Source organism: Selaginella moellendorffii, unplaced genomic scaffold, assembly GCF_000143415.4.
Source record: "Selaginella moellendorffii unplaced genomic scaffold, v1.0 SELMOscaffold_66, whole genome shotgun sequence".
In the NCBI taxonomy this organism is placed as follows: Eukaryota; Viridiplantae; Streptophyta; class Lycopodiopsida; order Selaginellales; family Selaginellaceae; genus Selaginella; species Selaginella moellendorffii.
The window spans coordinates 383,129-407,379 of NW_003314327.1; the positions used below are offsets into that span (position 1 = coordinate 383,129).

Sequence of the window (24,251 nt, forward strand, 5' to 3'; positions counted from 1 at the left end):
AGCGGCAAAGAGAGATTGACCCAATCAAGGGATTATAATCTTTGTATCATCGAGCGCGGATTTTACTAACAACCTTGTGGAATCTTGAAACCCTAGACGTTGGAGGCAGGGGTGGCGCAATTATGGTCCATCTGGCAACCCTGGCAAGATTTAGGGACAGTTCTCCAGGCTAGGGACAGAGTCCTACACTCAACACACCCCTTCCTACGTCACGCCGCAATAATGGGCGCCCGCCGGCGGTTACCCTGCCCCGCCGGCCGGGCAACGGCGGTTACGCTGCCTGCCGGCCGAGAACCGCGGAACGGGCCGGCTGGTGCGACACGTGGCATGGCTCCCCGGGCCGGGCGGGTCAAACCTCCGTCCCGGGGGGCAATGCCCCCGTACTGCATCATTGGGCCGCCGCCGCGCCGTACGACACTGACCGTTGGGAATCTCGGGTCGAATATCCCGCCCGGTTTGAAAAGAAAGCCGGGTTTAATGGGTGGGCCGCGGGTTGGACCCCGCTCAGCGTCAAGGCCACGAAGATGTCACGTCTTTGGAATTAAAATCCTTACTAAACTCCGAGCTTTGCTTGCTCGTTCCTTTTAGATCTCTCTGCTTTTTCTTTTTCGTTCTTTGTATAGGCTACGTAGCTTTCGATATTGACTTTAGCAACAGGAAGAGCAACTCTTGACGATTTGTTTAAGTCTCGTTTGTTTGGCCTTCGTGATCTCTTCGTATTCCTTCACGAATGTGGAAATAGCTCGCTGTCGTTTTTGTTAAGGCCAGCCATATGATTTAAATCATCATCGCTATCATGGTCACTACACCCTAGGATACGAGAGCTTTTCGGAATAGCTTATAGGTGGCCTCTCCTCATGAGGCCTCGTATGTATAGTTTTTCTCGTTTATCTAGCTTTGACTTGAGATGGATCATACTACACTCCACCATATCTTTACTCGTTTCCAGCTCAGGACCTGTGTGTGCGTTGCTTCCACTTACTCACTCCACTAATGGGATCCACGAGATTGTGATCTCTTGCACTACGCAAAGGCGAAACGGACCTTGGAAAGTTTCTTAGATTCCCATTCCCTTCTGTTGAAAGTTTACAAACCAATGTGCAGAGGTTGTGTAAAAGAGAACGAACAAGAAGGAACAGAAGAATACACTCGCTACCTGCAAAATAGTGTCGTTGAGGACCCTTTTTGCTTAGCGAGGCCCAGCTGGAGCTGCCTGTGGACCAGATCGACCACCAAACCCAGCCTTTGCAGCTTTAGACTGGAGAAGTAGCTCGTCGTAGTTCTAAAAGAAAACAAAACAAAAACAAGAACACGAGTGAGCAAGCGATGGGCTCGGGTGAGTTAACTTTGGTTACCTTGGCATCCATCAGAACGTCCGGTTCTTCAATCACTTTGTCAGCCAGACCATACTCGACAGCTTCTTTGGCCTTGAAGTACTTGGGACGTTGAATATCTTTAGCAATTTCTTCTTCCGGCTTGCCCGTTCCCTTCGCCAACAAGTCAATGTAGTACTTCGTGTTGGAGTCCAATTCCTTCGCCTGGAAAACAACGAAGAAAAGAGAAAAACAAAACGACATGAGAAGGTTCTGCATGCATGTCGAGAACAAGCAACAACCTTGATGAACATGTCTATGGCCGACCCGCTCGATTGATTAACTTTGGGAGCGTAGAGCTTGGCTGCACAGAGTCAGCGGACGTCGTGTGAGGAATTCCAAACTACAAAAGTCAAATGGAAGCACTCACTGGAGGAGCTCGGCTGTACTGCACGGAAGCCTTTTTCACCCACTGAGAGAAGCATCGCTGCTTGACCGAATGCCATTCCACAGTTTACTGTGTAAACTTTGGACTTCACGTACTGCATGATCAAACATCCAGAAGAATATTAAATACCCTAGGAAAGAAGAAGAAAGCGACATGAGAATCTCACCGACATAGTATCAGCAATCGCATAAGCTTCTGTTTCGAAACCAACGCTTTCCTTCTTCTCATTCTGGATCCATAACAAAGTAAACACCAAGGACAAACAGGAAAAAAGATAGTTACCTGTGTGCCAGAGCAGTTTATATACAAGTAGATCGGTTTGCTAGGATTATCGAAGTCCAGGAAAAGCATCTCCGCGACTATTAGCTCAGTCACAGCTGGTACTATCTGAGGAAAACGAAAAAAGAAAAGAGATGAAGCTTTCACTTGAGAAAACACCACATCACAAAACTCACGGCCATTCCCAAGTAAACGATTCGGGCATCTAGAAGAAGAGATGGCAAGTCAGGCGGAGCTGATTTTGGTCGCATGAGTCCTCCACCACCACCACCACGGTACATGTTCACGCTCATGCTTAGCCTCGAAGCTCCACCTTGAAAAGAAGCAGGACTCCATACACCAGAGCCATCTCGATAGTGGGCTTTGGATGTTATTGATTCCTGGAAAAATCCACGCTCTCTATCAATTCCAGTTGCGAAAGTTATGATGCAAACAAACCTCTGTGAGTTCTTTGGATTTTTTCGTGAAAGGATTATCGTCGACGAGGAACATATCCATCTGAGCGGGAGTGAGGCCGTATAAACTTTGAGGAACGTTCTTGAAATTATCCATCACTGCAACAAAGAAAGACATGAGAACAAAAACTAGAACGAAGAAATATCACTATGAGAGATACTATGAGAGAAGAATTCAATCCATTCACGCCACTTACGTCCGTCTTGAAGATTATCTTCGTGAAATCGCTTAGGAATGTGATCCATGGACGCGCTTGCAATCGCCGGAAACCTCGACGAGCTCGCGGCGAGGCGCAATCGCGGCGGCTCGAATCTTCCAACAAACGGAGACATACCCGATGCGAGCTGCTGATTCTGCTGCCTTTGTGACGTTGCGCTTCCACAAATCCCACACCTGGAGCTCCATGGCGCTGGAACCCTCGTCGCCATAGCCATTCTCGTAGAGGGAGGAAGAACAAATATTATCTGTTGATGGGAATCGAACCGGGGAACCAAGCCATTTCAAATTTGCCCTAATCTGGGAAGCTAAGCTAGGGGATGGCGGCGGCAGTGGCATCATCTCCTTCGCCCTCGCCAGCCGAGAGGCGAGGAATTCCGGCGGCGCCGTTTGTTGAAGATGTCCAGGTTTTCTTGGAGAAGACGGCCTCCGATGCGTCGAGCGCGCTTGTTTCTCTTCAAGACAGGTAAGAGATCGAGCTACATTCTACTTCTTGGCCTCTCAGCTGGGTAGGATACTATTGTTGCCGATGGATTTTGCTGTCGATCGAGCACTTTCTTGGTTGGATTTCATTTTTTTGGCTGCATGATCTCAAAGAGCTCGAGTTTTGCATGAAACCATTTTGAAAAATAGAAACTTTGGCTCGATCCGCAGCATCTTTTGGTTTCATGATCATTTGCGATGGATTTTGGTATCGATCGAGCACTTTCTTGGTAGTATTTCATTTTTGGCTGCATGATCTCAAAGAGCTCGAGTTTTTGCATGAAATCATTTTGAAAAATAGAAACTTTGGCTCGATCCATAGCATCTTCTGGTTTCATGATCATTTGCAATTGAGTCTATGCTGAAACTATTCTTTCTTCCCTTTGGCAGACTTCAGCAATACAAAGTCGCGGAAATGAAACTGCTAGCGCAAAGAAGAGACCTTCAGGTACTTTGTAAGTGTGATCTTTGCACTGCCCGACTGTGGAAGATCGCTGGTTCCTAAAACCGCTGTTACAGGCTAAAATTCCAGACATAAAGAAATGCCTGGATATCGTCGAGGCACTGTTGAGCAAGAAGAGTTCAGGCGAGGTATAAGATGATAGTATGTTTCCTCCATCGAAAATCTAATTTTCTTCTACGTTCAGGAACCAATGACGGTGGATTTCGAGCTAGCCGAAGGGATCTACTCGCAAGCGCGTGTAGACGATGGAGACTCCGTTTGCTTGTGGCTGGGTGCCAATGTGATGCTCGAATACTCATACGACGAGGTAAAGATCTCGTTTTTCTTCTTCTTCCCTTTGATCAATGTCTTCCATTTGTGTTTCTTAGGCACTGTTGCTCTTAAAGAAGAACCTGGAGAACGCAAACTCCAGCCTTGAGGCTATCATCGAAGATCTCAAGTTCATACGAGACCAAGTCACCGTGACCGAGGTATTTCTCTCCCAAAAATCGTTTGTTTCTCCTTAGCTTTGTGAATCTCAAGCTTATCACTGGAACTCAGGTGACAATCGCGAGAGTGTACAATTGGGATGTACATAACCGCCGCAAGTCAAAACAACAAAAGGACGATCCCTGAAGAACACACCGTTAAAATTCTTTGGGATTTGAGATAGTTAAATTCGACGGTTATGCTTTGTCCACGTGTGGCTTGTTTGGTGTTCTTAGTTTTTAGGGCTCTTGGAGCGAGCGGATGCCGCACGGCCGGGATGGATGCGCAGATTCGATCTAATCCCCGGTGAAATCCCTCGAAATCTCGCCTCTCCAGCGGCAAGAATCTCGATATTTCGGTGAGATTTCTCTTCTTTTCGCGATCATCGTTCTAGAACGCTCTTGATTCCTCTGGCAGCGGCAAGAATGCATGGCGCGAGCGATAGAGGAAGAGGAGGTGGCGAGGAGGACGAGGAAGAGGAAGAGAGCCAGCAGCAGCTTTTGATCCCTGGCTTGCCGGACGATCTGGCGCTGCGATGCCTAGCCCGGGCGGCTCGGCAGGATCACAGCGCCTTGAGGTCCGTGTGCCGGCGATGGTGCCAAATCCTCACCAGCGAGCAGCTGCCAGCGCTGCGGCGGGGGTTGGGCGTGGCGGAGGGATGGCTCTACGCTCTCAGCAGGGACAAGTCGGAGTGCCTTTCCTGGCACGTCTTGGATCCCTCCAAGCGCAAGTGGATGGAGCTGCCGCGATTGCCCGAGGATCTGGCAGGGAAATTCGGCCTCACTTGCGCGGTGCTGGGCCGGGAGCTCTTCGTTATGGGTGGCTGTGATAAGTACGAAGAGCCCACCGCCGAGGTGTGGCGATACGACGCTCTCAAGAACAGATGGTCCGGGGCTCCACGCATGGAAGTCGCGCGATGCCACTTCGTCAGCGGCTCCTCCAGCGATCGTCTCTACGCGATCGGTGGCATGGGACTAGTCTCGGGAGCTCTCACTTCGTGGGAGATTTTCGACAAGGAGAAGAACCACTGGTCGCTCTACAACGATCCAAACATCGTCTCGGACTTGGGCGAGTCGCTGGTGCTGGACGGAAGGATTTACGTGCGGCATGCCAGCCCGGGGATCATACCGCCATTCTACGCCGCGGTGTATGATCCACAGGCGAATGCTTGGGACGCTCTCGACAATCAAATGACCCGGCAGTGGTGTGGCCCGGCTGTGGCAGTCGGGGGCGACGTTTACATGCTCGACCAGACTCTGGGGATCAAGCTCATGGTGCTCAACAGGGCTACTGGGGAATGGAACACGGTTGGCAGGCTTTCTCCTCATTCCATTCGGACTCCTTGCCGGATCGCCGCTGTTGGGAAGAACTTATATGTTGTAGGACGCGGGCTCAAGACCATGGTCTTGAACTTAGAGGAAGCAGGGAAGCACAGGGGGCTGCTGGTGACTTCTTCCATAGAAGGGCTTCGGTCAGTGGACGATGTAGTTGTGAGCTGCAACGTCATTGAGCTCTAGAGGTTTAGATTACAGGTAGAGGGGGAAACGCAGGAAACTTACGACACAGGTTCAGGTTATCACCGCAGGAAGGGAAACATGGATTCTTACTACTTCGATGGCTATCAAGCGAAGCGAAGCCGCTCGACAATTTATATACAAGTATGGTGGTCTTCTTCGGGATTGTGGGGTTATACTGGAGGGAGACGAGTTCATGAGAAGCGGGTCAGGTTTCTGGGGAACTTTTTGGTAGAAGTGTGATCGCTTGGAGGAGTTTTGGACAGGATGCGAACGAAAAGATAATGGCTTCTGTCTGGCTCCGGCTCTTGGGAAGTGTCACTCCATCAATCTCGGCTCTTTAGAAGCGGTCTTTGGGAAAGCTTGGGCCAGAGATGCCAACAGGTTCGTGGACGACGAGCAGGAACAGGTTCTTGTAGACGCGTGTGGAAGCCTTGGATGACTAGCAGCAGAGGCGAGAGCTGTGCATGGTGTGGATCATAGCTCCGTGCGTCACTTCGGCACCATGTCACGAGCTCTATGACGCGTTCTACGTTACACAGGCTATCGGTGAGATCGACCGAGAAGCTCTCGAGCTTCATGGATAAAGTTTTATGCAAGCTAAAGCCATGGGATCGTCGTTAACGCTGGTGGCCTTCAGATGATCGCTTTTGGAAATAAGCTTTCAATTAATTTATTGGATAAAACCAAATTTGGAAATATACCCGTTTGAAAGACCTTTAAACCCTAATCTCTTAGGGCTCTTCTCCTCTTCGCGATGGACGAAGAGGAGGTAGAGGCGAGCAGGAAGGGGTGGATTCTGGCGCTGGACGCGGCGGAATCACGGCTTTCTGAGGTGCGTCCGGCAATGCAGCGAAATCGCTGTACGCGGCCTTTGCGTCTTGGATCCGTCCAAGCTGAAATGGATGGAGCTTCCGCGACTATTCAAGGATCTTCGTGCTGGGCTTGGCCATGACTCTCAGACGCTGCCAAGGCATTGAGCTCTACTACAGAGAACTATGTCTCACTCACCACGGGAAGGAAAGGCGTGGATTCTTGCTTCTTCGGTGGCTGTCAAGCGAAGCGAGGCCGCTGGACAACTTGGACAAGTACGCCATTCTTCTTCGCGAGTGTGGCACACTCGGGGACTACGCCAGAGGCAGGCGGCTTCACGAGAAGCTGGTGCAAGAGGGGCTTTTCGGAAGATTTCTGGGGAATCTCTTGGTGGAGATGTATGGCAAGTGTGGCAGCCTGGAGGAGGCGCGAGCGGTCTTCAACAGGATACGCACGAAGAACGTCTTTACGTGGAATCTCATGGCCGGTGTCTACACGCAAAATGGCCGCGACAGGGAAGCCCTCCGGCTCTACAGGGAGATGTGCGTGGAAGGAGTCGCAGCCGACGACTTCACCATCTTGGCCGTGCTCGCGGCCTGCGCGAATCTCCGCTGCTTGAAAGCTGGAAGAGCGGTTCTTGAGAGCATCAGAGGAAGCCGGATGATCCTGGAGAACTCGCTGGTGGGAAGCTCGATCGTTAGCATGCTTGGGAAGTGCGGCAGCGTCGCGGATGCCAAGAGTTTCTTCGACGACGAGCTCTCCAGCAAGAGCACGAGCTCCTGGAACGCGATGCTTGCAGCGTACTCGCAGAACAGTTTCGGAGCCGAGGCCATTCTTGTCTTCCGATCCATGCTGCTCGAGGGCGCGAAAGCGGACAGTGTGACTTTCGTGAGCGCCTGTGGAAGCATTGGAAGTCTAGCGATGGCGAGAGCTTTGCATGGAGTTGCCCGTAGCGGCGGCCTGGAGAGCGATTCTATCGTCGGGAACGCGCTGGTGAGCATGTATGGGAGATGCAAGAGCTGCGAGGATTCGAGGAACGTCTTCGACCGGCTAGCGGTGAGGAACATCGTCTCCTGGACTGCGATGATCTCGGCCTATGGACAGTGCGGCCATCACCGAGAAGCGCTGGAACTCTTCGAGGCGATGGACTGCGAGCCGGACAGGGTAGTGCTTGCCAGCATCCTGGATTCCTGCGGCAGCCTCTGCGATCTGGATTCCGGGAGGAGGATTCACGAGCGCTACTGCAAGGCACTGGAGGAGAAGTCCGTCCAGGTTGGAAACGCGCTGGTGGAGTTCTACGCTAAGTGTGGAGCTGTGGAAGACGCTGTGAGATCCTTCGAGAGGATGGCTTGCAGGGACGTCCAGTCGTGGAGCTCGATGATCGCAGTGTACTCCCAGAGCGATCGCAGCGATCCATCATCGTCATCGCCATCGGCAGTGAGCTTGTTCTTCCGGATGGCGCTCGAGGGAGTGAGCCCAAACGAGTTCGTACTCACGCACGTCCTCGACGCTTGCAGCCATCTGGGACTGGAGTCGCGAGCTCGCGGCTTGCTGGGTTCCATGGCCGAGGATCACAGCATCGCCGCGAGCGTGGAGCACTACGGCTGTTTCGTCGATCTGCTAGGACGATTGGGCGAGCTGGATCGAGCGCAGGAGGCGATCGAGCTCTTACCTTTCCAGGCCGACGCCGTGATGTGGATCATTCTTCTCAGCGCTTGCATCGTCCATGGCGATGTGGAGCGAGGAGCTCTAGTCGCTGCTCAAATCGCTGGGCTGGATGATGACGGCGCTAGCGCGAGCGCGTGCTTCGTTTTGGCGGCAAATTCCTTCTCCATTAATTGTGATTAATTAGAAACGTAACTCAACCGCGGCAAAAAAAAATTTAGGGCTAGATTAATTTGGAGAACATTTAGATTTAGCGCCCGAATTATCCAACATTTTAAGTAAATGCAAGTTTAGGGCACACTTTGCAAAGATGCCCCCCGTCCTCTTGGGCGGCTCCAAGAAATCTTTGAGCGCCATGGAGCAGAGCTCCCGGAGGAGCAAAGCTGTGGCATCCTACTGCTTCGGCGGCCTCCTCTCGCTCTTCCTCGTCGTCCAGATCATCACCGGCGGCTTCCGGCTCATCGAGAATCCGCTCAAGGTACGATGATCCGATCTTTCTCGCGCGCAATCGCTCCCCCTCTCGATATTCTCCCTCCGCGGCGGATTTTCTTGATCGATCCATCGCTTGATCACGGCGGCAGTTTGAACAGGTCGCGCGCGCGCGCAAGAGCACGGCGCGGATAATCTCCGGCGAACTGGATCATCTCCGATGCATCGAGGGCAGCTTGCGGCAGCTCGGGGACACTGGCATTCTCGTGGATGTGTGCCAAAAGGCTGGATCTCGCGCAGCGGCTACTCCTCCCAGGGGATCAAAGGCATGATCTTTATCTTCTCTTTTCTTCCAGATCGCTGATCTCTTGGCTGTGTAGAGGGATTGCAATGTGGAGAGCTTGTGGAGTCAGCCGAATTCCAGATTCTATCAGTGTGTCGACCGCACGAATTACCAGAAAAGTAACTTCCGATTGTTCTCTCTGTGCTTGGATCTCTAAGATTGTTCCCCCCTTTCTTCTTTCTTGCAGGAAGTTCTAGCGGTGAGACAAATGGATACTTGATGACCTTTGCAAATGGTGGGCTCAACCAAATGAGAACTGCCGTACGTCTTCTTTAGTGTTTCTTGCTCCGTGTCCATGAATTCTATAGACTGATTTGCAGTTTATGTACGGGCATTGTTTAGATCTGCGATATGGTGGCAGTGGCGCGTGTGATGAACGCTACATTGGTGATTCCAGATCTCGATCATACTTCTTACTGGGATGACCCGAGGTATTTCCTTTCACTTTTCTCGCCATTTGAACTGGTTTTTTTTTCTCTTTGCAGTAACTTCGAAGACATTTTTGACGTAAATCAATTCATAAAACAGCTGCAACATGACATCAGGATCGTTAAAACACTTCCAAACGACTTTAATTCATCTGACATTTTCCAACTTGCACCAAAATCTTGGTCACAAGTAAGAACTATTAATTCTGCAGTGTTCGCTGAAATTTTTATTTGTTTGCAGGTATCATACTACCAGGAAGAAATATTGCCTCTTCTTTTGAAACACAAGGTTTTGCGTTTTTCACTGACTGACTCGAGGCTGGCGAACCAAATCTCTGACGAGTTCCAAAGATTACGTTGTAGAGCCAACTACAAGGCGTTGCGGTTTGAGCCGAGCCTTCGATCTTTAGGGAACAGGATAGTCAAACGACTGCAAAAGGGAGGCTCGTATATCGCTCTACATTTGAGGTTCACCTTTACAGACCTTTTCTCCTTTTTCTAACTTTGCTTTTTCTTGGATAGATACGAGAAGGACATGCTAGCGTTTTCGGGTTGTACAGCAGGCCTCTCGTACGCAGAAGCATCCGAGCTTAGAAGAATCCGCTACAACACAAGTCGCTGGAAAGAGAAGGAGATCAACGCCGAGACTCGAAGAGCTTCTGGTGGCTGCCCTCTAACTCCACTGGAGATTGGCCTCTTACTGAGAGCCTTGGGATATCCACAGAACACGACGGTATACATCGCCGCGGGCGAGATCTATGGCGGAAGACAAAGAATGCAGTCCTTCACGGCGCTATATCCCAACGTCGTCACGAAAGAGACGCTCACGTCCCCCGAGGAGCTGAAGCCATTTCGGAGGTTCCAAAACAGGCTTGCAGCGCTCGACTACATGGTGGCAGTGGAGAGCGACGTTTTCATTCCAACGTTTGATGGAAACATGGCGAGAGCAGTGCAGGGACACCGAAGATTTCTCGGCCACCGCAAGACTTTGATCCCGGACAGGTAAGGCTAGTGTTTACGAGTTCTTACGAGTGATGTTCTTCGATTCTTGTGTTCCAGGACTCGTCTCGTGAGGATCTTTGATGAGTTTGAGAGGCGGGCAATCGGCTGGGACAGTGTCAAGCTCCAAGTCCAAAAGACTCATAGAAACAGGCAGGGAGAACCCCACTTTAGGAAATCGGGCTCGTCAAACGCAAAGCTCGAGGAGAGCTTTTACGCAAACCCTCTACCGGGGTGTATATGTGAGAATACAACCACGATTTGCTAGCAGGGAGGAAGACGGTTGCTGGTAGACGGCTGAGATTGATCCTCGTAGACGGCTTGGATTGATCCTGGTGGACGGCTTGGACTGGTTTCGGACGGATGGCTTGGATTCATCCTTACGGAAACGGTCACATTTTCTAGGGCTTGAGAGGGCGATGGTGTGTCGGAAGAAGAATGTGAGCCATGGAAGTGGCGATGGCGAGGATTGGACCGAGGAGCAGGAGGCTAGGCTCCACAATGCGCACCTCGCCGTTCGAGCGACGCCGAATTTCTGGCGCGACATCGCGAAGCTTGTGAGTTCTCGCGAAATTCTGGGGATTTGATCGATCGCGTGGTTGCCAGGTTCCAGGGAAGACCGCGGACGAGTGCTTCCACAGATTCTACTCGGCCCATCCCACGCCGCCGTTGGCGCCCCAGCAGCACGGGAGGAGGGTGTGCTTGAGCTCGCCAATTCGGCCGCTTGAAGGAAAGCTTCTGTCCCCGACTAGATTGCTACACCAGAAGCAGGCGGCGAAGATTAGAAAGGTCGGCGGGAGGAGCACGAAGGCGATCTTCCAATCGCACAAGGCTGTCCGCGAGATCCTTCGGAAGCAGCAGATCGATGACCAGGGATACGAAGAAGACGCCTTTGCTGCCCTGGAGAGCACGGACATTCCTTGCTGGGACAAAGCCGCTGCCTTGGTTTCCATCGCCACCCCTGCCGCTACCAAGAGAAAGAAATCAGCCAAGAAGAAAGAGGTGATCAAAGCGGTGGTGGATTCTTCCAGTGAGAGGCCCAGTTCTTCGGAGGTTCTAAGGCCAGCGTCTACCGATGGGAGGAAGCACGAGAGGTATCTGGATCTCCTCATTCGCAGGAACAAACTACCGGCAGCGTCACAGAGGAAAAATGCGAAGAAAGACGATCCAAGCAGCAGTGGTGGTGGCTTTGGTTCAAAGCTCAAGGCGCGGCTTGGATCGAGCAAGAACTTGTCCACTGCCAAGTCCGCGGTGATTGCCAGCGCAAGGGACGTACTGGAACAGATACGTGAGAGAAGATCATCGTCCTCCACGGCCACAAAATTAGACAGCGATAGAGACTCGGGATCATGCTCTGACGCGAGCGACTTGGACGATTTCTAGAGATCCATGCGTACAGGTTCGTCACCATTCTTTTTGCTTGAGCTCTTCACCAGTGATTCTCTTCTTTCAGACTTGTGATCGTTAGTAGGGGAAGTTTTTGCGACAAAGATTTTGGGACGAAACGAATCCCATCCAAACAAAAGTGGCCGCTCTCTTTCTACTCGGCGGCTTTAGGAAGAACTATATCCTCCGGGCCCAGCTCCAAGTCCGTGTCGATCGTCGGCCCATACGAGTGGATCCTCTTGAAGTTCCAGTGGTCAGTCGGGAGTGGCTCCGAGAACCACGACTGGAATTCCTCGTCCCACCGCTGCTCGACCTGTCCAACCGCGAAGTAATTTATGGGAAACGTGAGCGGCGACCGAACTCCATCCGTGTGCCGTGGGATTTTCTTATCCTGCGCGCGCGAAGTTGGAACAAATCAGTCGCAACAAAGGAAAGAGACAAGAAGAAACAACGAGAGCTATACATACCAGTAAGAACGCCATCACGGTTTCTAGGAAACGATCCTCGTCCATCTTTGCGGCCTCGGGATAAATCCGTCCCATAATCACGCGGTGCCTATGCACAGGGATGCTAGAAATGTCAATAAAACAACAAGTCACAGTACCTCGTTTCCTTGTTGTCGTGAGTTACGAGTATGTCGTACATCCATCCGCCGTTTGTGACGAACTTGCTCTCGTAGTACACGTCGAATGTTATCTCTCGATCGTCGGGCGTCTTGACGGAACAAGCCACTCGTTTCGATGATTCCTCCTCGCGGGCTTTGGCAGCAGCGGCCAGTTCCTCGGGTGTTTGATCTTTCGACTAGAGTGACTTCACAACGTAAGCTTCTTTTTTTTTCTATGTAGAAAAGGAGAAACTTACTGGCAGGATGTCACACTTTCCCTCTGCGAGCAAGTCCGGGTTGTAGACCATCTGTTTTGCCGAATACCAACGAAAGATGAGAGAAGCTTTAAGGCGAACGCTTCTGGAGAAACTCTACCTCTTCCAGGACGCCTTTGTCGAACAAAATTTGTTTGAGCGTCTTGGCTCTATCAGCCGCCGCCGCCGCCTTCCCTCTGTCGGAAATGGATCCAGCGTCGACGGGCTGCTCCCACAGGTTTCTCTGTGTAATATCGGCGTTTCCCCTTGGAATGCTCCCAAGCTCGTTCACCCACTAGAAAAATGAAAAAAAGCGACCATCATGCATCAATCTTGTTATAGCAACTTCTAGCATACGTACCTGTTGTCTCACAGCGAGCATTTTCTGCTGATCAAGCACCGGCAAGTGGAACACCTTGTAAAAGTGGCAAAGCTCCGGACGCCTTCCGATGAGAGTTCTAAGAGAGTTCCTGATATCCTTGGAGAAACCAATGTACTGAACCCTGTTGTTGTTGTCAATTACGGCAAAAATGGTAGCGGCAGTGTCGGGATCCACTGGTGGCTGAATTCTTCCATCCTTGTTGACATAGGGGCAGAGCGGCAGGTCTTTGAGAGGAGTGACGGCTTCCGTTGTAGCAGCCGTTGTAGAAGCTGAGAGTGCTACTACAGCAGCAATGCAGCTTGATCTGGCTCGAGACAGACCCCGCCGTGGCGCATAAATCTGCCATTTGCAAAGTGAATGGCTGGCGTTGCTACCTTGCTTCAGAAATCCCAGATGAGCAATTCTTGCCGAATCTGGAAACGATTGGAGCTGAGCTGACGTTTGCGACACAGCACCATTTTGCAGGGAGACTGAAGCCTGGTACAAGGAACAGATTAAACAGCTCCTTAAGAGAGTCTGGAAAGCTAGAGATTTTTTAGATCGAAGAACTCACCGTTGTTGCGGCAACAGCAGCCATGAGCTGAGGGACAGTCGCTTTGGCCTTTTACTCATATCTTCCGGTGGAAATATCTACTTGACTTCCCTTATCAGGATAGAATAGATCTTCACCATCCACGGATTCCGAATCAGGTATCCAGGCCGTCCAAACTAAACGTCTGTCACTCGTAGGAATCGTTCTGGAGAAAAGAGGTGAATTAGATGAATTTCTAACAAAGCTTACTTCCAGAAGAGAAGTTTCTCAAACTCGAACCAGATAAAACGAAGGCGTGGCAATGAGAACGGGAGAACCAATCTGCAAAGCACAAAAAAGACTTTCACCTTGACCCGAACACAAGAGCGGAGGAACGACGGTTGACACGGTCTGGCGCTCATCCTCGAGCTTAATCGTCAAGTCGGGGACAGATCATTCTAAACAAAAGCACAGTCAACCCAACGCCAAAGACATGAGCCTTGACAGCGTCAAAGCACGAGCTTGCTTTCGTTTTAAAGTACCTGGAGTGGTATAAAAAGATCGCTCGTTGTAAGAAAAGTTTCCCGTCCTCTCCTCTCCCAGCTTTGACATTTTCCTCCTGTTTCAATCAGCGGAAAATCGGATAAGTCTCGAGGAAGAAGAAAAAAACAGACGCAGCATCGATCAACTCAGGCAAAGCGCAGCTCAAAAGTTTCGAGAGGCAATGATAGTCAACCCCACAGCCCACAAAGTACAAACAAAGGAGAACAGTCTTGCTCCAGCGTGTTTGACAATTTTTAACGCGCGGTCTTCCGCTTAAAATTCTCCTCGACGTGTTCAAAGAGGTGTCTTGAGTGGAGTCGAGTATCACAGCTACTATAAGTACGAGGAGAAGAAGAAAAGCTTCTCCTTGATCGTAAAGATTGGACCAGCCAAGAGCCAGCCAGCCCAATCCACGAAAAAATTCTGCGAGAGAGAGAGAGAGAGAGAGAAGCAAGCGAGAGCGCCAAAAAGAAAAGAAAAAATACATGATGTCAGGAGGGAGTCACGAAGAATAAACAAATAGCAAAGAAGGAACCGCTGCTTACCTATTTTTTCTCTCCAAAATCCATATTTCTATCCTGCGAGCGAGGCACGAGAGATTCCACTGCACGACTCGCCAAATTGGAGTGGGGGAGGAGCCGCCAGCTTGAATCGGCTGTGATCTCTGTCACATTGGCGAGATTATCGATTCTTCTAGCTCCGCCGCGCCGTCGCCAGCGTGATCCATCCCTGCATTCGCTCGTCCCAGGCGCCATCGAGAGGAAAAGGCCCCAAAATTTGTGCTCGCATAGCTAGGGTTAGGGTTTTGGAGGAGGGGGATGGAGAATGTGAAGCACCAGCGGCATCGCCATCGCCAGTCGCCATTCCCGGGAGCTGGCGATTTGCGGGTAAATTCCTCGTGAGAGCGAGCGAGCGAGCGAGGTAGCGCGCTAGCGATAGATGATTCTCTTCACTGTCGGGAAGCGCCAGCGGTAGATTCGTGGCGTAGCTACAGGGAAAAAAAGTAAGAAATTCTCGCGCAATGACGGATGAATCCTTGCTGCCGGAGATTTCCAGCCTCGCCATCCGCGACTCTCCGGCCCGGGCCGGCGATTCCGCCTCCTCCCCACCAGATCTCGACGTGTCGGTGGCCCTGGATCACGCCGAGGCCGTGGTGCGCAAATGGGAGAATGGCACTGGCGAGCAGATGGTCTGGGAGATCTCCTCCGAGGACGCGCAGGATTATCTCCTCGCCGTGGATAGCCTCCAAGCTCTCCTTGGCGATGGCGATGGCGGCCCCGATGCTGCCAGGATCCAGGAGGTGCTGCGAATCGCCCAGGGGCGATTGAAGAGCGAGTTCAAGCACTTGCTCGCGATCCACACCGAGTGCGTCGACCCGAGCTGGCTGCCCGAGAGCTTCTCGGCGCCATCTTTCAGCTCCAACCCGGATCCATCCGACGAAGATGGCTCGTCAACGAATCCAGATGGTGTCTCCACCGAGCAGCAGTCGATGCGAGAGCAGAGCTTCATCATAGATCTCCTCCCGCCCGCCATCGTCGCGGACTTGAGCGACATAGCCCGGAGGATGGCCAACATGGATCACTCCCGGGACTGCATCGACGCTTACATCCTCGTCCGCAAGGGCGTCCTCGAGGACAGTATGTTCTTGCTGGGAGTGGAGAGGCTCTCGTCCGAGGACGTCCAGAAGATGGAGTGGAAGGTTTTGGAGCCGCGCATGAAGAAGTGCCTCAAGGCCATGAAGGTTTCGTTCAAGGTGCTGTTTGCGAGTGAGAGGTTTCTCTCCGACGAGGTTTTCGCCGTGGACCTCGAGGAGAGCGATACGTGCTTTGCCGAGATGGCCAACGACGCGGCGCTCGAGGTGCTCGACATGATCAGAGTGTTTGCGACGCCGGACAAGCCCGAGAAGCTGTTCCGGCTGCTGGACATGTACGAGACGCTCAAGGAGCTGCTGCCCGAGATCGAGTTGGCGTTCCAAGGACAGGTTTGCAGTCGAGTGCGCCAAGAGGCTGCTGATGTTCTCGATATACTCAGTGGTGCTGCCAGGGAGACCTTCGTCGGGGTGAAGAACGCCATCGAGACGAGCTTGTCGACGCAGCCGGTTGTTAACGGAGCCGTGCATCCCCTCACGCGGTACCTGATGAACTACCTCTCGTTTCTGTCCGAGTACATGGACACGATGAAGGAGCTCTTTGGTCACCAGGAGTCCGCGAACGGGGAGGCTGGTGTGGCTGGCGGCGACGAGACGAGCGAAGCCGCGGGTGCCGGTGAGGACGAGAACGAAGTTGGAGCTCTCCGATCGCCGCTGGTGCCGGTCTTGATGGAGATACTAGAGGCGCTGATGAGGCACACGGACGAGAACGCGAGGCTGTACAAGGACACGGTGCTGAGCACCATCTTCCTGATGAACAACACACACTACATCGTCCAAAAGGCCAAGCACGCTGGGATCCAGTTCGTTATCGGGGACTCTTGGCTGCGGAGGCACAGCTCGCTGGTGCGGTACCACGCCATGAACTACCAGAGGGTGGCGTGGGGGAAGATCTTCTCCTATCTCCGGGACGAGGGAATCCGGGGACCGGGATACAACATCTCCAAGGAGATACTCAAGGAGAGATTCAAGAACTTCAACGCTGCGTTTGAGGAGATCCACAGGACGCAGGCGGGATGGGTGGTGTCCGACGGCCTCCGGGACGAGCTACGCGTTCTCATCAGTGACAAGCTCATCCCGGCCTACCGATCCTTCCTCGGGAGATACAGGGTCCACCTCGAAGGCATGAGACACTCGGAGAGATATCTCAAGTACTCGGTGGAGGACTTGGAGAACCTCATCAACAATCTGTTCGTGGGAGCAGCGCATGGTTCGATGAGCAGGCGACGATCCATCACCGGTGGAGGGTGAGCTTGAGTACGCGCTACGATCGAAGGAAACGAGAAAGCTAAAGTACCATCGGTGCGCGAGAAAAAAGTTCCAAGAGTTGAGGGACGAAGTGGTGAGGAGGAGGATATCAAGTGGAGCGATAACGGAACATGGATGGATTGACCAGGTTGCTTGCTACTCTCTCTCAGCTCTTTCTCTCTTTTTTTCTTACTAAGCAACGTTTTTGAGGAGCGGGGATTTGTGGCTCTTTTCTTTTTCTTTTTTTTTTCTCTCCTCTTTTTGCTCCTGTACAGATTAGCGAGCCTCCAGTGGGAAGAAGAAATTTTCTCCACCTCTGGCAGCTGGCTGCTGTTGTGCTGTTGTCTGGGACTCTTGATTTCATAATGTAATAAAGCGCTGAAAATCAAAAACATCGTTTAAGATTATTCTAAAATTTTGTCCCCTTTTTCACCTTTTGTTCAAATGTTCATGGCAACAGAGTCTAAACATTTGTGGCTCTTGGATGGATTCTTCCTCTAAAAATGGATCCACCAGTCTTTGTGAAACATGTGGAGAGGATGATATAGCACCATGGTTTCATCAACATTACTCTCCATACTATACCTTTTGAAAATGGATGGCAGAATATATTGCTTATCTGGTATTTAAGAATGTTGCCAAGATGGCCAACGACGCAGCGCTCGAGGTGCTCGACATGATCAGCGTGTTTGCGACCCAGACAAGGGCCGAGAAGCTATTCCGGCTACTGGCCGAGATCGAGTTGGCGTTCCAAGGACAGGTTTGCAGTCGAGTGCGCCAAGAGGTAGCTGATGCTGTGGATCGATCTTGCCTTCGAGAGGGGACAGAGAATCGAAATATTTTACCTGGGGATGGAGGAAATGGACCCGACGCTAGATGGCAAGTTTTAAAATTGCGAGGTAGCAAAGAAAAATGTGAAGGAAAAAAAAAAAAAAAAAACTATCAAACAAATTGCCTCAAGGGAGTTCCTTGCAAACGGAACACAAGAAAATGCCAATATATAGCAGCACACACTGCATGAAACCAGTTGTTGCAATAATCGCAAGCTATCCAGTGACCTCTCTCAGCTGTAACTTCAGAATCCTCCTTCCGGTGACATACTCCGCAGATGTCGATCGGCCGGTAGTTCCCGCGCTTGAATTCTTCAAAAGCGTTCTAAATTCTTCAATTGGACTCGTCAACCACTATTGTGCACTTTGCTGAGCTAACTCCGTTCTGGTTACCTTCGGAAGCGTTCCCCTTGAAGCTGGATACACGATTAGAAAGGCCATGATATATCAAGTATATACTGGAGTCCCAGTGCTGCTGCGTAAGCTGAGGTTTTGGAGCTGCCTTCCTTAGTGGATAGACTTGCGTGGCTTTCGTTGACCAGTGAACAGAACAATGGTCTCAGATGCAAAGTGAAAGCGCCACATCAAGTCCGAACCAGCACCATTGTCTGCTACGAAGAGTGTACACCTGTCACAGATGTAATCCAGGCTCGTGTACTGGCTCTCAGCAATGTACACAACCACCGCCTTGTTATCCAGGTGGAGCCTTTCACAATTTCACTTGTTTCCGTCTTAAGCCTCTCCATCGTTTCCGTCAGCGTCAGTCCATCAAACAGCGCCGTGCCATCACTCCATTCTCTGCATCCCACCAGCCCCAGGGGAAGAAGAATCCTTGAGGCTGCTTAGCGCGCTATAGATCTTATGTTTAATGTCGTCCACGCTTTGCAAGTAGTTGTGCATCGCCAAAAGCGACTGGGGCTTATCTAAAACAACCCCATCACGGCCCATGATCTCTGCCTGCAATATGTTTGTACCAAATGACAGAGCATAACACCATCCAAAGTAGAAATACTGAATCGTGGCTTGCAGAAAAACATATCGAAGCTTGTAGGGTGTTCGGCCTGCAAGCCTGTTTCACCGTCTGATAGAATGACACCCCTGGCATGCCCTCTTTTGTTGTGAGCTGACGCATCACATCCCATAGTATATCATTGGTGATGATCTTCTCCGCACGCTCGTTAACCTGTAGAATGCCACGATTTGTGTAGCATCTGACCAACCCCCACACATGTCGTACAAAGTAAAACCTGTTCGCAGCAAATAACCTGATGCTCCCTGTTAAAGACACCTGTAAGAACCGGCTTAGCCAGTGGATAGACGCCCCCCTCTGACATGTAATCCCCCTGGGCCGGATCTGGAGATGCCCTGTGCCTAACGGGAGGGATCTCAGCCTCCCGTAAAAGCAGCTCCTCACTCAAATCGTCTAGCCGTTTAATTTCCTGTCGAAGTTGATGTTGAGAACCATCCCGTTTCCAGTGTCGTTCAAAGATACTGACAGCAAGCTTGGATGAGTAGCCAGCGATAAGGCGTTACCCCTCTGTTCTTGCAGTAGAAGAAAATCTCCAGCCGAGTCAAAAGCAGCACCGCTTTGCTACGTCTTCCACCAAGTCCTTTGAGCCCCATTCGCCACGAAAAAGAGTCCAAAGTTCCATGCATAGAGTGTCCTCGTTTTGCCTCGTCCCAATCACCATTGCAAACCGGGTGGTAGAAAGCCAAGAACTTGTCAAACGCATCGGTCCTTTGCTCATGCAAACGATGCAGGGGTCTCCTCCCAAACAATGGAACGCCATTACTGGAATAAATCCCCCCGTAAATCGTCTAAAAATATGGATTTCTAACTTCAACTTCATAAAACACAGGAAAGGAGAACTGCAGAAACCAAGTACAGTTTCCCAGCAGACAGAGAGAGAAAAGTAAGGTGGCAAGAAAAAGTAAACCTCCAAGGACACAGAGGGCAGAGTCTACCTATGGTGTAGTTCTGGGCGAGGTGAGATTCAAGCGTCCTCCGCAGCCAAGGTCAGGGCTGCTAGGTTTTTTGCGGGACGCCTACGGGCATGGGCTTCTGGTAGATGTAGTTATGGACCAGAGTGTGGAGGGCGGCCAATACATCTACAAACGAGGTTTGTTCGTGAAAGCATGGTGCATTTGGGATTTTATTGGCGTGAGGATGTATGGGTGTGTGCCTGCACTTCCTGTTTTCGCAGTCAGCGTGGCTGTAAATCTGTTGGTGCTGGTTGTGCTATGCCGTCCTTCTCGCACCTTGATTTGAGTGACTAATTTGTTTCTGTCACAGTGGCTTCTCGACTGCACCACTTTCGTTGTTTGTGGAAGTGGTGTTGATGATTGATAATGATCTTTTCAGAATGCTTGAATTCTTCAGCGTTTGCCTGCTCTCTGTCCCGGTGTCTAGCTCATATAGCTTGTCCGAACAATGGAGTGTGTGTGTATGATGGGCCTGGTTTTTGTTGCTAAGTGTGTGGTGGTGGGTGACTGTTTTTTGTGGGTATTTTATTTTTCTTTTGGCAAGCATGGATTCGACTGCTTGTTGGTTAGGGATGCTTCAGATGTGTTGTTTAGTTTTGTTTCGGTTCTGATGCACTGTTGCGGGCTTTATGTGACAAGTCTTCAGGCTGCGTCAGGTAGCAGCGGTTGTTTGAGTTGCGTACGGTTTAGGGTTTATGGACTTATAAACCCTAATATCTTGTTCAAAATGAAAGAATATGCGTTATAGGATCTTAGCTTTATGCCCTTATCTTTTATGGAGGTGGGAGTGGAATTCAGCGTCAGGGCGAAAGGCTTGAGTCAATACTCATGTTCAAATCCACGCCATAGTACGCTGGGATTTGGAGCTCTCAAAGCGGACAGGCGAGTTATAAGTACCAGAAGTAGAAATTTTCATGCCAGGGTTGCGACTGGAGAATCTCAAGGTAAATTTTCACTCGTATAGAAATTCTGGAAAGCTTTCTTTCACAATCGTTCAGTGGGGGAAGTGGACAGCAAAGTCGAGGAGAGCGTTCTGGTGCTAAAGGCCGCTGCCAAGAGCAAGAAAATCCCAGCTCCAGAGGTGTTTGCGGCATTTAGAGTTTTGGAGAAAGCCCGCGTGGATCCATCCAATTTTCTAGAGACTTTGGGAGGAAGTAGTGGAGCTGAGCCCAGGTGCTGGATGCTTGTCTTCACTTCTGGAGCCAAAGTGGTAAGAAAACTTGTCATAAATCTAGAACTTTGCTCTTAGTTTTTGCTTTCGATTTGAAGGTGCGAGAAGCTTTGAAAGGTGGTGCTGGAGGTGGCACATACTTCCCATTTACCGCTGTGCAGCAATACAATGCCACTGTAAGTTTCCAAAAGTTTTCACAAAGATTCGTCGTTAACAATGTGGATCACCGCAGACAAAGAGCATACAAAACGGGCTCTACCTCGGCCCTCTTGGTGTGCTGGAATTCATGGGACGCTTCTCATGGTCCAAGAACAAGCTCTTCTTCATCTTCGATTCCCTGAGCTTCAAGGTTGGGCGTCTCGGCCCCTTCCAATTCGCGATCAGCAAGAAAGAAGAGCTGGATCGAGAGCCCGGGAACAAAGATCCCTTCTTCATCTGGTTCTACGCGGACGAAGAAATCGTCGTTGGAAAGGGGCGAGGAGGAGGCATTGCTCTATGGGTGCGTTGCAATCGAAGAGTTTGAACCTCAGCCGCTAGATCAGAAACTGCAAATCTCAGGCGTTGGTTTTAATCGCATCGTGGCCGTCTGTTCTGAACCTGGCATCGACGGCCATGATGGGCGGGAGACGGACGGCCAAGATATGCGGAGGAAGGGAGTGAAAGTAGATGTGTTTGTTGTTTTATTTAGGGTCTTCGCCGCCATAGCCAGTGTGGGGGGAAGAAGATTTGTGGCGGAAGAGTAGTAGCAGCTTCAGATCTCTCGCAGAAGAAGGCCTCGCATCTCCGGTAAAGATCGTCCAATCCTCTCCTAGGGCTAGGGTTTTGTGGGCCGCGGCAAATCGGTTCCATGCGCGGCGCTGCCCTTCTCGTCCTGCTCTCTCCACCGCCAAGCCGCCGCCGGAGCGCGCCGTAACACTTTTCTTTGATTCTTTGTAGCCGCGCTGGAAATGGGTGAAGCCAAGGAGAACGACACTTATCAGGAGGAGCTTTTGGACTACGAGGAGGAAGAAGAAGCGGCCCCCGACGCCGTTGCAGCTAAGGGAGCGGCAGAAACAGTGAAAAAGTGAGTCTTTTCCTTTCCCTTTTTCTTCGCGACTCTTGCTAATGCTTGTTTCTTCTTCAGGGGCTATGTTGGTATTCACAGCTCCGGTTTTCGAGACTTTCTACTCAAGCCTGAACTCGTTCGTGCTATCGTTGATTGCGGTTTTGAGCATCCATCAGAAGGTTCGCAAAAGGCTTTAGATTTTCTTTAGAGGGTTCTTATGAGGGTTTCCTGTTTCATGTTCACTAGGTAATTATTCCTCGAGTTTAACACCCAACTTATCTTCCGAACAGTGCAATTCGAGTGCATCCCGCAAGCTATACTCGGAATGGATGTCATCTGCCAAGCGAAGTCCGGAATGGGAAAAACTGCCGTGTTCGTGCTTTCAACGCTGCAGCAGATCGAGCCACTTAAGGGGCAAGTTGCTGCTCTGGTCTTATGTCACACGCGAGAGCTAGCTTACCAGGTACAGTAGCTTTTCTTGAGATGTGCATACTAAAACTTTCTTTTTTCTCTAGATTTGCCACGAGTTCGAACGATTCAGCACTTATCTTCCAGACATCAAGGTTGCGGTTTTCTATGGTGGTGTCAACATCAAGACCCACAAGGACCTCCTCAAAAACGAATGCCCCCACATCGTCGTCGGCACACCAGGGCGTATTCTTCAGCTGACGAGGGAGAAGGAACTGAGCCTGAAGGGTGTGAGGCACTTCATCCTTGATGAGTGTGACAAGATGCTGGAGTCCCTCGGTATGGTCGGCTGGGTTGCTGCGATCGCTCTCCATCTCTTTCTTTGTGTTCCTGTACTAACCTTGGAGCTTCTATATAGACATGAGGCGCGACGTGCAGGAGATCTTCAAGCTGACACCCCACGACAAGCAAGTGATGATGTTCTCAGCCACCCTCAGCAAGGAAATTCGCCCGGTTTGCAAGCGGTTCATGCAAGATGTAATGTCCTGGTGTCACACTCTCATCCGACAGTTTTTCCTGGTTTGGGCATAGAGGCGTTCTGTTGGTATGCGTCCAAGGAACTCTGGGGCTGCTGCATGATGATTTCTAGTGTTAGTTCTTCTCTGCTACCGCCGAAAGACGGAACTATTTCCTGGCTGTGAGTGATGCGTGAGGAAAGAACTTCTTTTAGGTGGTGCTTAGATAGTAAGTTCAGGTGACCTGGACCAGCTGCTGCATTTAGTCCAACGGAAGCTGTTAGCTTTGGTGCTTCGTTTTCTACAAGGAGTTCACCTCACCTATTGTTTCAATTGGCAGCCTATGGAGATCTATGTTGACGACGAAGCCAAGCTGACTTTGCACGGACTGGTGCAGGTAAGAAAGCGTTTCTTCCGAGTTTTCTTGTTCTGACTTTTGCTCGTTTGCAGCACTATATCAAACTAAGTGAAGCTGAGAAAAACAGGAAGCTGAACGATCTTCTGGACGCTTTGGACTTCAACCAGGTGGTGATCTTCGTCAAGAGCGTGAACCGTGCGGCGGAGCTGAACAAGTTGCTGGTGGAGTGCAATTTCCCTTCTATCTGTATCCACTCGGGGATGTCACAAGAGGAAAGGTGTGGTGGTAGTTTTTCATGTTTTTCTCGTGTGTACAAGGATATAGCTGACTTCCAATGCGGCATGTAGGTTGACGAGGTACAAGGGATTCAAGGAAGGGCACAAGCGAATTCTTGTGGCGACTGACTTGGTGGGGAGGGGCATAGATATTGAGCGCGTGAACATCGTGATCAACTATGATATGCCAGAATCCGCAGATACTTATTTACATAGGGTGAGCCTCTCTTTTCCTTTCGAGTCATCCTCGAGAGCTCATCCTTTTCCTCTCAGGTTGGCCGAGCTGGACGATTCGGAACAAAGGGCTTGGCCATCACATTTGTAGCTTCTTCGACTGACTCGAACGTGCTAAATCAAGTGAGTATAGTCACAAGTTTTCGAGTTTGTTCCTTTGTCTCGTTTTGTTTCTAGACAATACTCATGTTGGTAAATGCTGCACAGGTTCAGGAGAGATTTGAAGTAGATATTAAGGAGCTGCCAGAGCAGATCGATACCTCCACCTACAGTAAGCAATTCTTCATCGCTCGAAGTTCTCAGGGACTGATACTGTGTGTTGTGTGTTCTTCACAGTGCCGTCTTAGTTTCAAGGAGGAACTGAAAAGAAGGATTTACTTTTTAAGGACTTCCATTTCTAAAGCTGTACAATGTTGAAGTTTTGTTGTAACGATGATTAAGAGTACTTATGATGATATGCACTGGAGAAAATATTTCTAAAATGATGGACATATCCCTGCAAAGGTGACGGCGGGCCCGCGACACAACACAGGAGCATG

General features: G+C 50.6%; 10 protein-coding genes across 14 annotated transcripts; 8 read left to right on the forward strand and 2 right to left on the reverse strand.

The window, feature by feature from the left end:
* Positions 1 to 1,041: 1,041 nt before the first annotated feature.
* On the reverse strand, positions 1,042 to 2,983 carry LOC9649502 (ATP-dependent Clp protease proteolytic subunit-related protein 1, chloroplastic). The gene is made up of 9 exons (XM_002985228.2): positions 2,693 to 2,983; positions 2,479 to 2,594; positions 2,217 to 2,420; positions 2,044 to 2,148; positions 1,928 to 1,990; positions 1,744 to 1,855; positions 1,616 to 1,677; positions 1,356 to 1,538; positions 1,042 to 1,282 (listed from the first exon to the last, which is right to left on the reverse strand). Exons 1-9 carry the CDS (start codon positions 2,928 to 2,930, stop codon positions 1,190 to 1,192), a joined length of 1,176 nt encoding a protein of 391 aa, XP_002985274.2. The 5' UTR covers positions 2,931 to 2,983; the 3' UTR covers positions 1,042 to 1,189.
* Positions 2,984 to 3,000: 17 nt separating this feature from the next.
* LOC9649503 (probable prefoldin subunit 3) lies at positions 3,001 to 4,337 on the forward strand. Its single transcript, XM_002985109.2, has 6 exons — positions 3,001 to 3,178; positions 3,586 to 3,643; positions 3,715 to 3,786; positions 3,843 to 3,965; positions 4,027 to 4,128; positions 4,199 to 4,337. The coding sequence occupies exons 1-6, from the start codon at positions 3,033 to 3,035 to the stop codon at positions 4,271 to 4,273; spliced, it is 576 nt and encodes a 191-aa protein (XP_002985155.1). The 5' UTR covers positions 3,001 to 3,032; the 3' UTR covers positions 4,274 to 4,337.
* A 66-nt stretch (positions 4,338 to 4,403) lies between these two features.
* LOC9649283 (F-box/kelch-repeat protein SKIP4) lies at positions 4,404 to 6,339 on the forward strand. The gene is made up of 2 exons (XM_002985110.2): positions 4,404 to 4,484; positions 4,544 to 6,339. Exon 2 carries the CDS (start codon positions 4,552 to 4,554, stop codon positions 5,641 to 5,643), a length of 1,092 nt encoding a protein of 363 aa, XP_002985156.1. The 5' UTR covers positions 4,404 to 4,484; positions 4,544 to 4,551; the 3' UTR covers positions 5,644 to 6,339.
* Positions 6,340 to 6,591: 252 nt separating this feature from the next.
* On the forward strand, positions 6,592 to 8,301 carry LOC9649284 (pentatricopeptide repeat-containing protein At2g13600). Its single transcript, XM_024659108.1, has one exon. It carries the CDS (start codon positions 6,592 to 6,594, stop codon positions 8,299 to 8,301), a length of 1,710 nt encoding a protein of 569 aa, XP_024514876.1.
* A 127-nt stretch (positions 8,302 to 8,428) lies between these two features.
* LOC9649285 (O-fucosyltransferase 19) lies at positions 8,429 to 10,585 on the forward strand. Its single transcript, XM_002985112.2, has 9 exons — positions 8,429 to 8,596; positions 8,709 to 8,819; positions 8,928 to 9,009; positions 9,078 to 9,151; positions 9,233 to 9,321; positions 9,376 to 9,508; positions 9,560 to 9,786; positions 9,841 to 10,320; positions 10,378 to 10,585. The coding sequence occupies exons 1-9, from the start codon at positions 8,429 to 8,431 to the stop codon at positions 10,583 to 10,585; spliced, it is 1,572 nt and encodes a 523-aa protein (XP_002985158.2).
* Positions 10,586 to 10,736: 151 nt separating this feature from the next.
* LOC112340566 lies at positions 10,737 to 11,837 on the forward strand. The gene is made up of 2 exons (XM_024659242.1): positions 10,737 to 10,874; positions 10,924 to 11,837. Exons 1-2 carry the CDS (start codon positions 10,737 to 10,739, stop codon positions 11,698 to 11,700), a joined length of 915 nt encoding a protein of 304 aa, XP_024515010.1. The 3' UTR covers positions 11,701 to 11,837.
* On the reverse strand, positions 11,776 to 14,767 carry LOC9649286. 4 transcript variants are annotated; one of them, XM_024659240.1, is made up of 10 exons: positions 14,543 to 14,767; positions 13,997 to 14,073; positions 13,755 to 13,912; positions 13,497 to 13,680; positions 12,923 to 13,420; positions 12,683 to 12,856; positions 12,565 to 12,615; positions 12,308 to 12,504; positions 12,171 to 12,258; positions 11,776 to 12,094 (listed from the first exon to the last, which is right to left on the reverse strand). In XM_024659240.1, exons 4-10 carry the CDS (start codon positions 13,518 to 13,520, stop codon positions 11,858 to 11,860), a joined length of 1,269 nt encoding a protein of 422 aa, XP_024515008.1. In that variant the 5' UTR covers positions 13,521 to 13,680; positions 13,755 to 13,912; positions 13,997 to 14,073; positions 14,543 to 14,767; the 3' UTR covers positions 11,776 to 11,857. The 4 variants fall into 4 exon arrangements, with proteins under 4 accessions (XP_024515008.1, XP_024515007.1, XP_024515005.1 ...); XM_024659239.1 differs by having other exon boundaries at positions 13,823 to 13,912; positions 13,997 to 14,420; XM_024659237.1 differs by having other exon boundaries at positions 13,997 to 14,420.
* Positions 14,768 to 14,944: 177 nt separating this feature from the next.
* On the forward strand, positions 14,945 to 17,303 carry LOC9649654 (exocyst complex component EXO70A1). Its single transcript, XM_002985113.2, has one exon. It carries the CDS (start codon positions 15,019 to 15,021, stop codon positions 16,894 to 16,896), a length of 1,878 nt encoding a protein of 625 aa, XP_002985159.1. The 5' UTR covers positions 14,945 to 15,018; the 3' UTR covers positions 16,897 to 17,303.
* A 3,153-nt stretch (positions 17,304 to 20,456) lies between these two features.
* Positions 20,457 to 21,453, forward strand: LOC112340565. Its single transcript, XM_024659241.1, has 4 exons — positions 20,457 to 20,650; positions 20,705 to 20,916; positions 20,976 to 21,053; positions 21,110 to 21,453. The coding sequence occupies exons 1-4, from the start codon at positions 20,467 to 20,469 to the stop codon at positions 21,398 to 21,400; spliced, it is 765 nt and encodes a 254-aa protein (XP_024515009.1). The 5' UTR covers positions 20,457 to 20,466; the 3' UTR covers positions 21,401 to 21,453.
* Positions 21,454 to 21,579: 126 nt separating this feature from the next.
* LOC9649288 (DEAD-box ATP-dependent RNA helicase 56) lies at positions 21,580 to 24,169 on the forward strand. Of its 2 annotated transcripts, XM_024659235.1 has the most exons (12): positions 21,580 to 21,663; positions 21,814 to 21,940; positions 22,001 to 22,101; positions 22,213 to 22,385; positions 22,438 to 22,669; positions 22,749 to 22,867; positions 23,186 to 23,242; positions 23,296 to 23,480; positions 23,551 to 23,695; positions 23,752 to 23,835; positions 23,920 to 23,983; positions 24,049 to 24,169. In XM_024659235.1, the coding sequence occupies exons 2-12, from the start codon at positions 21,825 to 21,827 to the stop codon at positions 24,057 to 24,059; spliced, it is 1,287 nt and encodes a 428-aa protein (XP_024515003.1). In that variant the 5' UTR covers positions 21,580 to 21,663; positions 21,814 to 21,824; the 3' UTR covers positions 24,060 to 24,169. The 2 variants fall into 2 exon arrangements, with proteins under 2 accessions (XP_024515003.1, XP_024515004.1); XM_024659236.1 differs by having other exon boundaries at positions 21,591 to 21,940; positions 22,169 to 22,385.
* The last annotated feature ends 82 nt before the right edge of the window (positions 24,170 to 24,251 follow it).

Bases quoted from the DNA above. Each gene is read 5' to 3' on its own strand.
- LOC9649503 (XM_002985109.2), top strand. From the start codon at position 3,033: ATGGCGGCGGCAGTGGCATCATCTCCTTCGCCCTCGCCAGCCGAGAGG. The intron at 3,179-3,585 runs GTAAGAGATCGA...TCCCTTTGGCAG, and splicing joins CTTGTTTCTCTTCAAGACAG to ACTTCAGCAATACAAAGTCG. The intron at 3,787-3,842 runs GTATAAGATGAT...TTCTACGTTCAG, and splicing joins GCAAGAAGAGTTCAGGCGAG to GAACCAATGACGGTGGATTT.
- LOC9649654 (XM_002985113.2), top strand. From the start codon at position 15,019: ATGACGGATGAATCCTTGCTGCCGGAGATTTCCAGCCTCGCCATCCGC.
- LOC9649284 (XM_024659108.1), top strand. From the start codon at position 6,592: ATGACTCTCAGACGCTGCCAAGGCATTGAGCTCTACTACAGAGAACTA.
- LOC9649285 (XM_002985112.2), top strand. From the start codon at position 8,429: ATGCCCCCCGTCCTCTTGGGCGGCTCCAAGAAATCTTTGAGCGCCATG. The intron at 8,820-8,927 runs GTGTGCCAAAAG...TTGGCTGTGTAG, and splicing joins ACACTGGCATTCTCGTGGAT to AGGGATTGCAATGTGGAGAG. The intron at 9,509-9,559 runs GTAAGAACTATT...ATTTGTTTGCAG, and splicing joins CACCAAAATCTTGGTCACAA to GTATCATACTACCAGGAAGA.
- LOC112340566 (XM_024659242.1), top strand. From the start codon at position 10,737: ATGGTGTGTCGGAAGAAGAATGTGAGCCATGGAAGTGGCGATGGCGAG. The intron at 10,875-10,923 runs GTGAGTTCTCGC...CGTGGTTGCCAG, and splicing joins GGCGCGACATCGCGAAGCTT to GTTCCAGGGAAGACCGCGGA.
- LOC9649288 (XM_024659235.1), top strand. From the start codon at position 21,825: ATGGGTGAAGCCAAGGAGAACGACACTTATCAGGAGGAGCTTTTGGAC. The intron at 22,670-22,748 runs GTATGGTCGGCT...GCTTCTATATAG, and splicing joins CAAGATGCTGGAGTCCCTCG to ACATGAGGCGCGACGTGCAG. The intron at 23,696-23,751 runs GTGAGCCTCTCT...TTTTCCTCTCAG, and splicing joins CAGATACTTATTTACATAGG to GTTGGCCGAGCTGGACGATT.
- LOC112340565 (XM_024659241.1), top strand. From the start codon at position 20,467: ATGCCCTTATCTTTTATGGAGGTGGGAGTGGAATTCAGCGTCAGGGCG. The intron at 20,651-20,704 runs GTAAATTTTCAC...ACAATCGTTCAG, and splicing joins TGCGACTGGAGAATCTCAAG to TGGGGGAAGTGGACAGCAAA. The intron at 21,054-21,109 runs GTAAGTTTCCAA...GGATCACCGCAG, and splicing joins TGCAGCAATACAATGCCACT to ACAAAGAGCATACAAAACGG.
- LOC9649502 (XM_002985228.2), bottom strand. From the start codon at position 2,930: ATGGCTATGGCGACGAGGGTTCCAGCGCCATGGAGCTCCAGGTGTGGG. The intron at 2,421-2,478 runs GTTTGTTTGCAT...GGATTTTTCCAG, and splicing joins AATCCAAAGAACTCACAGAG to GAATCAATAACATCCAAAGC. The intron at 1,678-1,743 runs GTGAGTGCTTCC...GACTCTGTGCAG, and splicing joins AGTACAGCCGAGCTCCTCCA to CCAAGCTCTACGCTCCCAAA.
- LOC9649286 (XM_024659240.1), bottom strand. From the start codon at position 13,520: ATGGCTGCTGTTGCCGCAACAACG. The intron at 13,421-13,496 runs GTGAGTTCTTCG...TCCTTGTACCAG, and splicing joins CTGCTGTTGCCGCAACAACG to GCTTCAGTCTCCCTGCAAAA. The intron at 12,259-12,307 runs GTACTGTGACTT...CCCTGTGCATAG, and splicing joins CACGACAACAAGGAAACGAG to GCACCGCGTGATTATGGGAC.
- LOC9649283 (XM_002985110.2), top strand. From the start codon at position 4,552: ATGCATGGCGCGAGCGATAGAGGAAGAGGAGGTGGCGAGGAGGACGAG.